The sequence below is a fragment of the Lissotriton vulgaris genome, chromosome 7, assembly GCF_964263255.1.
Source record: "Lissotriton vulgaris chromosome 7, aLisVul1.2, whole genome shotgun sequence".
Taxonomy (NCBI): Eukaryota; Metazoa; Chordata; class Amphibia; order Caudata; family Salamandridae; genus Lissotriton; species Lissotriton vulgaris.
The window spans coordinates 184,927,109-184,939,252 of record NC_141695.1 but is presented as its reverse complement, the minus strand read 5'-3'; the positions used below and the strand labels follow the sequence as shown (position 1 = coordinate 184,939,252).

The window sequence follows — 12,144 nt, the reverse complement described above, 5'->3', positions numbered from 1 at the left end:
GGTCTGGAAATCAACCCATGACCTCTAACTAGGCCTGGGCTCAAGAGTGCAGAGTTTTCTGCACTCCGGGCTTCGCGGAGCGCAGTAAACTCGGCTTCTCGTAGTGCAGCAGAGTTTTTTCCCCACTCCGACTGCAAACTGACCGGTAAGTTTGAGTTCGCGAGCAGTAAGTTAGCGAGCGCAAGCTGCCACACAAGTAGATTTTCTACCCAAGCGGCAGTAATACCAGCTCGAACTGCAGTTCGCACTGCACTCCGACACTTGTGGAACTCCGTGGAGGTTTTTTGTAACTTCGGGTAGTTCCGCGTAGCAAAACTCTGCAAACTACGCCAAGGCCTGCTTCTAACCTGACCACTGTTGTACTTGACCCTTTCTACAGGGTCATCCCTGAACTTTTTGCCTTCCTCCTACTCTTTTTTCTGACATGGTGTTGGTGGTTTTAGGACTCTGGGCACGTTATCACTGCTGTCCAGTGTAAAGTGCATGTGCTCTCTATGGTAAAACGTGGTAGGATTGGTCTACACCTGTTTGGCGGTTTTAGTTTACCCATCAGTCCCTTGTAAAGTTGTATATCAGATACCCAGGGCCAGTAAATTAAATGCTACTGGTGGGCTTGCAGATCTGCTTGCGCCACCCACCAAAGTAGCCTTTCAAACCTGTCTCAGGCCTCTGCCATTGCAGGGCCTGTGTGCGCAGTTTACTGTGCTGTGGCACATGAAGTGGTTGCAACGTCTGTGACTCCCGTTTTACTACATATCAGTCACCCCTGAGGAAGGCCCTAGCTAGCCCTATAGGCAGGGTGCAATGAAGGTAAAAGGTAGGACATGTGCCTTAACTGTGTGGAATGTCCTGGTATTGAAAAGCAGCCATTTTGGTTTCTCAGTACTGTGAGGCTGCCCTCTCATAGGAATGCATTTAGGATTCCCTGATATGTGCTTTAGTCGTAATTCCTGGTACTAGAGGAGCCTTGTGGTCAAGTTTGGTATGTTTGGAATAGTAATAAGAAATGCTGCATAATGTTGTTCACATATTTATTATCACTATTTTAGAAATGCCACTTTTAGAAGTTGGCATTTCTGTGTGCTATGTGTATTGCATGGCTGGCTCTGGAGTGACAGGGTCTGGTGAGTCAGTGTTAGGCTGAATAGGGAGATCTGAATTTGGAGTAGTGGGAGGAGTAGCCCCTGACCCTGAATAGATCTGTGCCTGCCTTGTACAAAGCTGGCTCCTCCCCCCTGTGGTGTGTCTGGGTTCAGTGCCTACACTAACAATGAGGGTGTTTGAGCACTGTAAAGAAATGCTTGAGTACCCCCCAGAACTGGTTTGGAGCAGTGCCCTGTGCCAGGACATAACAAAGACTAAATGTGGTATAAATATTGGTGGTTCTTGTGCTTACTTGGACTGCTGGGCACCAGGAGGAACGGCCATGAGAGACTTACCCTCTTCTAGAGGGACATGTGAGCTGGCCTGCCTGGGCCCAGCTCTGCTCCTTGTGCCCTTGGAATCAGCACATTGTGAGTGCTGGACTTTGGCCCCTGCCTTCAGAAGATTGAGGGCTCTTGGTCTGGAGGGCTGCCCCGGCACACCAGAAGTGTATCGTTGGCGCATTCCTGGCACTGTCTGAGCTGAGGAGGTGGGGCCGCAAAATTGGCGGAGACTTTGCCTTGGTCCTGGAGGTGGGCGGGGCTCTCGTGTTGCCGGTGGGAACCCCACGTGATGCCCAGAGAAGGAAACGGAGACAACGGAGGCTTCGCTCCGTACCTTTGCCAACCTTCCGGCGGGACCCCAAGTCGTATTGCCGTGTCCCGTGGTAGCCAAGGAGGACTGTGGGACCAACAAAGACTTCGCTCTAAGGCTGCACCTGTGTGTGGCTAGGGCTCCCCAGATGAAAGGGAAGTCCCGCCTGTTGCCTGGAGGCTGGCAGGAGAGGGGAGGAGGAAGTCAGGTGACCATCTCCTGGTTGTGGGCGGGGTCGACTGAGGCTTTGCTCCGTGCCTGACTACCTGTGCGTCCATTTGCCTATGAAGAGGAGCCCCGGTGGGTGGGGCTCACACGGCACACTGTTGGTGCCTGTCTTCACGTCCAGCTACACCACCAGATTGCGAGTAGCTGCAACAAAAGGAGGAGAGAGAGGCCCGGTAAGTGGGGCCTGGCCAGCACTGTTGGTGCTGGGTGATTCTACAGTGGCACCGTCAGATCGCAGGCAGCTGCAACGTCAGGGGGTAATTCTTTGCAACGGAAAGTTAAGGATGAGTTGCACCCTCGCCCCAATTGGCCCTTTAATGTGTATATAATCCCCTGTAAAATAATACCTAGTGCCAGATTGCACAGTGTACATATGTGATTTTTTTCTAATGGGTGTCATGTGTAATACAAAGGCTAATTTTATATAACCTTATGTGGAGTCTCTTTTGTGGTGTGCCTAGTGTGTCGCTGGTGTGAGAGTGCGTTACTAAAATTCTTTACACATCGCTTCTGGGATAAGCCTGACTGCTCGTGCCAAGCTACCAAGGGGATAAGCAGGGGTTATCTTCAGTGTGTAACTCCCTTGCCCTGAATAAAGTGTGGTGGTTTCTGCCTGGCCTAGGCGCATACCTTAGCCATAGGGGTACCGACGGACAGAGCGGGGCCTCCTTCTTTCCCGAGTGGGTGCCGGGTGAGGTGAGGCACTTTCCCAGAGACTGCTGGGAAAATCTGGACTAATTGGATGACTACCAAGGAAAACTTTGGGCTCAAAGATCCGGTAGGACTAATCCAATATGTTAATCACACCATTTGTTTCTAATAGTGCAGATGCATAAACATTTCTAGGTCCTGAAGAAAGCTCAGACCAGGTGTCCTATGAGCTGAAACATGTTGACCACTATGCACTACGCCGTGATATAGTCATTTGTTAATACTATAGGCGTTGTTTTTACCCTTGACCCTGGACAATGCTGAATAAATATAATTTTTGTCACAGGAGCCAATTTTAAAATCACCCTTATTTTTGTTTTTGTTTTCACTAGCACTGCACCCCATTGGTCCTACCTCTGCAATACTTGGGTTAAGAAGACCACCTTCCAGAACCTATCTCTGCATCATCACTAGATGCATCAGGAGGAAATCTTGGTTCATGGTCCACATCCCACATGACGACACTCCACCATAAAGGGTGGGCTGATGGGACTTTTTCTAACCTAGTATTGTCATTGGGAGGTCAGTTTGGTGGAGTGGTATCTTTGGCACGACACAACTTCTTAGTTTAGCAATCTGACCAGGTACCTCTTGTTTGTTTATTTAGCATACCTTAGCCAACCAGAAATCCAATTTCTAACAGCCACCCAGGTTGGTCCAGCCCATGGATGGGTCAGCGCTGCAGCAGCTCAGAAGGTGATCACGTGTCCGGGATCAAGATTGGCAACAGAAAGACAGGACCAGTATTGCGAGAGGAAAAATGCTACTCACGTGGAGAAGTTGTTGGGGAAGCAGAAGCAACAGGATTGACAGTTGCCTCAGGAGACTGTTTGAAGAACCGAAGGGAGGAGAAGACTTGTGGCGAGCATTGGCATGACTCAGGAGATGATGGAACGGAGAAAGTCCCCGACCAGTGCAAGAACCAGAAAGACCTTCAATGGGGCAACACGCTCAAGTTCAGGCATCATAGAGAGGAGATGGATGCTTTGGCTCCAGACGCCGCAACCCAGGAGGGGCATGGGTTAAGGCAAGTACCTATACATAGGGTTTTCTCCACATGGAGTTGGTAGGTGGGCCTCAGGAAACCAAGGGAGAGTAAGTCAGAGATAAACAGGGGCAATCACTTGTGTGGAGACCAGCAAGCATGTGTGTCTTACAGTCAAGATTCGTGTCACGGTGCGGTGTAGGCATTACTGAGGAAACACAGTGGATACTGTGAACACAGTACTGATATACCTTGGCATGTGTCTTGAGGGCCTCTATGTCTCAGCTCTGCAGCAGGAGTGACTGGGAAGATCAGTTGGTAGAAACAGGATGGATGTCCCTCATCCACCCTGTAGTACAAGAGAAGAAGAAGAAGACTCCGGACCCCCCTCCCAAAGGACTTTGGGGAATCATATCAAGGGAGTGACTGCTCAACTACCCCTGATATTTTCAAGAAATCAAACCAAATGTACTGTTGCATGAGTGTGATTTGTCCACGAAAAAGGACGGCTAATACCACAGAGAGTTTGTCTACTTATGCCTTCAGATAACCTGGGCTAAAACAGCATTTTGGTATAGAAACCAGGATGTTCCCTTCCCATCACATCCGACCCATGGTTTCTCTCAAATATAAATTATTGTCTTCAACCCCATTGCTGACGTTTCCAGTGGCCCTAATGGTTCTCTACTGAACCTTCTTGAGAAAGAGGGCTTCTTCGCCTAGGAGTGATTTAGTTTGTGCCGTGGCATCAGCTATGCAAACTTTACCTGCATCATTTTGGTATAGTAGGAGGCTTCCAGCCCAGCATAGATATGTCTATTACAAAGAGATTCTACTTCTGGAGAAGGTCCTGATGATCATGTTGGCACATTTCTATGTGTGGAAATCCCTGGCGCATTACAACAATCCTTAGCAGGCACGTTGCCGTATGCTTCTCAGGCCTGTTATTAAGGAGAATTCTCTCCAGTACATGACTCTCCTCTCTGACCTAAACGAACAATGGTTATTCGTTTTCAGAGCCATGACCACCACAGAAGGCTTCTTCCATTGGCAAGTGAGGCATACCTACTGCCATATAATGATTTGTGGGCCAGGTACCCGAGCTGATAAACACATCTAATAGGACGCATCCTGCTCCAAATCCTATTATTTGAAATCGGGTTCTTGTTGAAACATCTACATTTTCTCCATTGTCTTTGTTGCTCTTTTTTGGAAGATGCAATAACACACGGGTTACCCCTCTAGAGAAATAATGAGATAAATTACATTCCACTAACAGGGGTGTTAAAATGTTGTTTCAAAGTCATGAACTCTTTGCCCATGCACCTCATGCCAAGCTTTGCCTAATGAATTTTCAAACAATTGCAAACTAATGCTTTCTTGCTTCTGTCCACCCATGCTCCTTTCTTAAATTGATAGGGGCAGATTTACAAGGCACTTGGGCCAGTTTTGCGTCACTTTTCTCGTTAAAAATGGCGCAAAAGTGGAATGATGCTACCCTCCAAATACACACTCCAGCGCTGGGAATAATTATCTTGGTACAGAGGGTGCTCCGGGCAGTCCTGATTGGTGAAAATATTCTCAATCGCACTGTCAAAAAGACACCATTGCACTCAAACAGAAAGTAGGGTGATACATACAGTATTCTCACCAGCAAAGTGGTGATGGAAATTTTGGCAAAGGCCATAGCTCAATACATCTCCGATATTTGGACATGTTGTTGGACATTTCACTGTACAGGCAGGCCACCCCAATCAATGGCATGCTGTACATTAAAGGAAACAATTTTCCCAACTTGGAACAGCTTCTAGGCATACTCAACTGGTAATCAGCTGTAGCATTAAAAAAACTGGATTCTTTAGATGGATTCTTTAAGAGATGCATTTCATTGGAATTGATTCGAGAGCCTGCCTGTGGTTTCCCTCCCCTTTCAGAATATGAAATGATTCTTTAACCTGTGCTCACAAGCCTTTCATTCGGTATCACAGAGTGGTCAAATGCTGCTATGCATCAATTCCATCTAGTGACGTAAGCTACTGACTCTCCCTGTGACTGTACAAATATTCCTGGTACAATCTGAATATTCATTTACAGAGATGGGAAGTACACAAGGTCTCAGTACAAGAGTATGTGCCTTCATTTCTTCCAGCAAAATTATTTGACACATATGGAGCACATTAAAATTCTTCTGTTGACAATTATAACAAGTATTGGCAAAAGCAATAGGTCCCCCTTTGGACCTACTGGCTTTGCTGAAATATTTTGGTGATGCTGAACAGCATTTGCAAGATATTATGCAAAACACAATGACTCAACAGGCCACGTTTTTATGTACGCACATGCATGTTTCACCATACATGCGTTCCCATGAACTGACACGCTTACCATTTCTGATCCAAGATAGATTAGTAAATAAAACAAAATATGAAACTGAAGTAGCAACAACAAGTTTTTGTAAGTAAGAGGGTTTGGCAGCAATTTGCTGCCTGACCTTCCAAGTGTAGAGTGGAGGCAGCAACAGGGTGCTTGCTTGGCAAGCAAAGTGGATTTGAAAGGCACAAACCGATGAGAAAAGCAACACGGAGCACACAGTGAGAAGCGCACAGAGTAGTTTGGCTAGAAAACACGCACACCAGACAGAGCTTACAGCTCGTTGAGGAGATAACAGCATGGAGTGGATATTTAGTGGGGAGAAGCAGGAGAGGGAGGGGGGTGGAAAACGCATGCACTCTCATAAAGTGCTAATTAAAAAAGAAAGAAAATTAGTTCTAAAAGTGTGCAGTAGTAGGATATCTGTCAGCTAATCAGATATATGAAGAGGTAGTGCTCCAGGGAATGGACAACCACAAGAGCAGCAAGCTGAGACAATTAAAGCCATGAAATAAGAAACAAGCAAATTACAGCAACACTAAAGCTAACCAATGGTAAGCAATTGTCTGGCTGTAAGCGCCTGTAAGCCACTGGTAAGATTATGGCCGTTTTTTTTTTATAGCTGAGCTGTCGGGTAGACTAAAGCAAAAACAGATGTTGACTACTGAACCCTATGAGAACAGCAAAAAGAAATATTTTTCTCACTCAAAGAAGCATTTAAGCTTCATGTTAGTTTTCTCCTTCTCATTGTCACCTATGAAACTAGCCTCTGGGGTGTAAGACATGTACAAAAAAATAGAAAATGAAAATTGTCAACTGACTTTCACTTCATCCTCCAGAGATGGGGACCAAGAGATTCCCCAGTTTTGTTTTTACAAATTCCCTGCTACCACAGTTTTTTTTAACTCAGGGCATGTCAGATAATGCTAATGCACGGTGGCTAGAACAGAGGGTGGCAACAAGCGATGAAGTAATAAAAAAACTGTGAGGGCCTCAGGAGTAACTGATCACAGGGTTATATTTATGATATTCCTCGAGCAGCAGAAGAGCATCACCTGAACCAATCATCTAGAGACAGGGGACAAACTTGGATACATACTTGATCGATTTCCCAAAAATGATCCTAATCATAATCCAGCTAAATGTGAGCCTGTGATGTAACATTTAAAATTAGAGGACACTCCGCCATTTAGGGAGATTAATTTCTGACCCACAAAGGTTCAGCTCAAAAAATAGCTCGCGTCTGAAAAGAAATCCAAAGTTGTGTCATACTTCACGCTTTGTACTTTTATGATACATGTATCGAATAAAGTATAACAACATACTTCACGCTAAGTCCAAAAGAAGATAGTTTATCAGGCAATGGGTTACTATATTTTGGTATTTCAATAGCTTGATACTTACATTGTACAGAGACGTTGACTGAGCTCTGTTCCTGCCCATGTTTATTAGCCGCTGTACAGTGGTAAACGCCATCATCTTTGGAAGTTATATTGCGGCGGGTCAATTTCAGGTCATTAGAAAAAATTGTTGACCTAAGGATGAGCTCTCCCTTCCTCCAGGTGAGATTAGAAAGCGGGTTACTGTCCGCACTGCAGAGCAAAATGCATCTGGAGCCTTCTAGCACTTCCACAGATGTTGCATTAGTTGTCCTCATTCCCCTTTCTGTGAAACATGTAACAGACCAAATGATTAATTTTAAGAATTTCTTCTGAGTACTACCTCAAATAACGTAACTGGACAACTTATTTTTAGATAATTTTGTAGAACACTTAAAAAGAGATATCCAACAAGCTGCTTTAGTAATGCCTGTCAGAAAATAGTTGTCAACTAAATACCCACAACTTTCATCCATCAAACATTCTTTCACTGACTCTCATCGTTTACAAGCACAAAGTAAGGAAATGTGTGTGTTTGATTTGTCGATCAGTGTCAATATATCCCATCTATCGTAGATTCACAATTATTTGTGAAAGTTTCATCTATGGTGTCAGAGGCCATGGTTATCCATGTCACGGTCATGTACAGCGAGAACATAGCATTGTGTATCTCTTTTTACTTTAAGTTTAGTATTTGTTTATAATATTAAGATTGCAGCATTTCTTCTTTAGGGAGCAACACACCAGAGGGCTGAGTGGGGGATGATGTGCTGCAGATGATAACATCAATATTTGCTCAGCGTGCATGGTTGAAGATATTTGTGGAGATGCTTACAAAGGAAAGGTAGATAAAGTACATATACAGAAAGGGGTGGGATGTGGTGCGGTCTATATGGGATGGGTTGAAAGGTGAGCGGAAGATGTTGAAGATGTAAGTCTGATCATCATTCCCTGAGCTCTCTGAAAAGGGAGCAAGCTTTTGGTGCGGACGGAGCATATGAGTACAATGTGTTTGTGAAATATTGGGGTTTTAATCGTGGAAGGATGTATTTATCATGTAATTGCGTTGTTCTTAAATCACATGTGGTGTTGCAAGGGCAACGCAATAAGTAAGTTAGATTTACCATGTAAGTCAAGGCCACCTTGCGTGGCCCTGTGTTGCTTGGTAAATCTGGAGTAGTTCAAGGCAGCGCAATGTAATAATAATAAATACATCTGTATTTGGGAGCAATTGCAACCAAAAAAAAACACTCATACAATAGGAAAATCAGCATTACAAATCCAGTTAAAAGTTAAGATAAAACACAACTGATCACGAGTAATTAAATGAAGGTGAAGAAAAGGCAGTACAAAGACACAAAAAGTCATTCAAGAGTCAATTGGTTCTAGAAAGCGTTGATTTATGGGTGGCCCACAAGAAGTTTGTCATTGTACAGAGTGTGAGTTCATTAGGCAACAGCTGTAAATACATAAGTGCCACTCAGGCTTGCCTACACTTCATGGACTCTAAAAGGGGGTGAGAGAGCGCAATTTGAATGAAACAGATGTCCGTACCATATTTACAAGCCTGTAGCATAAAGTTAGAACTTGTAATGTAAAGTTAGCACGTGTAGCGTAACGTTAGCATATGTAACTTAAGTAATAAGGAAATGTATCTGTATATAATCTAGAATGTGCATTAGAATTTGGAAGGCCCGTATACATAGGTTGGGCTAATATAGAAGTGTGAAAATGCTTAAGAACAGTAGAACGTGCCAAATGGAATTCATAGACGTATGTAATTACTAAACGGAGAAAGCAGTGCAATGTAAGGTAAAGAAACATACAGCCTATATAGCACTGTGTAAGGAATGAGAGTATAACGTTGTATTTTATGTAACAAGGATTCGATTATAATGGATAAGTTACTAATTCGATTATATATATATATGTGTTAAAAGTCATACCGTGTAGAAGAGTTTGTAGGAATTTTAGAATGGTGTGATCATATGTGATTTTAACCTAACGGACCAAGCGTTCGCAAGAGTGTAGTCCACTGCATATAATTTAGTGGCCTCTCAGGAAGAGGGGGATAGCTTTGATCTGTACGTGCGAGACAAGAGTCAAAGGTCTTGTTAAATTAAAGTGACAATGCTGGACGAAGTTTATGGCCTAAGTGAGATAAGGGACGCTTGGAATTTGGGGTCTTGTTTCGAAGTGACTGTTCACAGGACCAAAAGAGGTTACAATCACAACCGTAATGAATAGAACTTTGTTTGAGGTGATAGACTTTGCTCTGAAAGTGTCAACTGGAATGTCATGGAGGTTACCAGCACGATGACGAAGATGGCGCCTAAGAAGCAAGGTCAACTTAACAGACGACGCGAAGCGATGAAGCTATGGAAAGACCCAGAAGCGGGATCACGTGAAATGTGTACGTGGTGGGCGTCTCAAAGGGGCGTTCCACCCATACTGTGATTTTGTATTTAGGGACAGCACCCCGGGGAGAAGGCAGAGCAGATGGCCTGAGCGAGAGAGCAGAAGGAGAGCAGTAGGCCGAGGACCCTTAGAGAGCGGATGGGTAGGCAGAAAGGGTACTGCTTCTCGACATAGGTTTCCATCAGAGATTGAGAAAGTTTGAACTTCTTTGGAAGTCAAACTGCTGACACTTTTTTTAGGCATAGGACTTGCTGAGTAGGGATGACATCTAGTACAGAGTAGGGACAGATTTAACTTGTTTATTCTTTTTAGGTAAATGACGCAACAGATTCACTTTGTGTCTATGCTATTCAATTTGTTGATTTTGGAATTGGTTTTGATCGTTTTCTTTTGTAGACTAAGATTCTTTAGGGAATTTATGTTTCTTTTAGTACCCGTATACTTGTTGAACCTTATCTTGAGAGGATTGTATTTACAATTGTCCTTGGTTTTATATTAAACTGTTTAAACTTTACCAGTCGTAAGTGGTTCTTCAGAGTTGCGTCAGTCTATGGGGTTGATTTAACCTATGTGGGTTTGCCTTTTACTCAATGACAGTCAATAATCGATCCAAAATTGGATGAATGAGATAGGTATCTAGGTAATCAGAAAAGATATTAAAATCTCATTCCCCGCAGTTGGTAGCAGAGAAAGATGGTTGGCTTCTTGAGGAAGGCAACCTAGGTCAGGTCTAGATTACCCCAAGGTCCCTAGTCATCGACGACCAGAAGAAGAATCCCTGCCGAAGAAGGTGCTGACGGTGCGAGAGAGAAAAGCAGCAGAGTCGATCGAGAGTGAGTATAAGGGTCATGCGTTGCCAGATTGCGGTGTTTTGTGTTGTACCTGTGTTGTAATGTCAAGCGGAGTTGAATGCCTGTAGTGTGATTGTGGGAAGGTTGTGAGCGCGCGCAACCGGATAAAATCTTAAGTTCAAAGAAGAGCTTAAGTGGTTCGGGTGTATCGAACACCCAGAGTAATTGTCTACCATTGTAAAGGGGGTCATGAGGTACCATTGATCGCCCGCAGGACCGAGATAGGGGGAACGTAAGAGTGAGTGTATGAGTAACGGATGCTGGTCGGACGTTTACTGTGTGTAAGTAACCTATCAGTTAAGGCGGGCGTCTGAAGTGAGAGGAAGACGTCTCGCCAGTTGAGGTGACAATTACAGTTAGACTGTGGACGTACAGTCAAGAAAAGTGATCGCTTGGACGGAAGTAGTCATTTTTCAGCGTATGAATGAAAACGCATGCAAGACCGTGAGACGAGCTGAGAAAGGAGGGGAACTGCTGCAGAGGGGACGAGTGACGTCAGCGTAAGAGCCGCGCTGGGATTGGCTGGTTAGCGTAGAGTCGCGCTGGGATAGGCTGGTCAGCGAGAGCCGCGTAGGGATTGGTTGGTTTGTCATCGGGAAGTAAATAAGGAAGAGAAATAAGGAAAATCGTAGATTTTTGAAAATGAAGTGTTTTAAACGTTTAAGGGCGATCTTTAAGAGAGATAGAGGAAACTCGTATGCAGGGGAAGAAGCCCCACCAGAAGGCACACCAGCTTATTATATGGCTGTGAATGTAGGGTTACACTTAATACTATGGATCTCCGAGTGGAGCAAGCTAACAGAAGGAAATGAGGAACTGACGTTCCCGAGATACAGGACGTTTAGATTAGAAGCATTGAATCAATTGAAAGCGGTAATGCTAGCAACGAGACCTCTACCGAGGCCAACACAGTTCGAAGCCCTTAGTGCATGGTTCAGGGCGGCACACGACAAGAGCTTGAATAGACGCCAAGAAAGAGTGAGACGATCGGTAAAAGCAGTGCAGGATGCTAAATGGGATGATGAAGCTAAAAAGTGGAGGGTGCAAAAAATAGAAGCAGACAAACTGTACCCAATGCTAGAGGCTACGGGAGGAAAAAAGCCTCTAGAAGAAGATGAGGACAGCGAGTCGGATGATGGTCTGATAGAGAGGCTATTAATGGACAGACCACCTCCGTACAATAGAGAAGCCGAAAGTCCCGAACTACAGCAAGGGGACGGGGCTAGGTGGGGGGAATATAAACCGCTCCCCACATCAGAGTGGGAACCCAAGAAAGGTGAAGAAGTATCTCAATCTAGTCCCGTACAGAGAGTAGTAGGAAGATTTGTGGTCCAGAAGGTGCCAGAAACGGAGCGTGCAAAGTCGTATCAATTGCCAGATGCTCTGCAAGTACCTGTTACCATAGGTCCTATAGTGTCAATCTATAACCCGGAGGGAGCCCAGCAGGAGGAACAGGCACGGTGGG

General features: G+C 44.7%; 1 protein-coding gene across 1 annotated transcript in view; it reads right to left on the bottom strand.

Moving 5' to 3' along the window:
• LOC147701151 (sialic acid-binding Ig-like lectin 13) overlaps positions 1-12,144 on the bottom strand; it is a 257,134-nt gene that overhangs the window by 125,072 nt on the left and 119,918 nt on the right. The window contains exon 5 of the mRNA XM_086928585.1: positions 7,436-7,696. Coding sequence (XP_086784711.1) covers positions 7,436-7,696 — 261 coding nt within the window. The remainder of the gene's footprint in view (positions 1-7,435; positions 7,697-12,144) is intronic.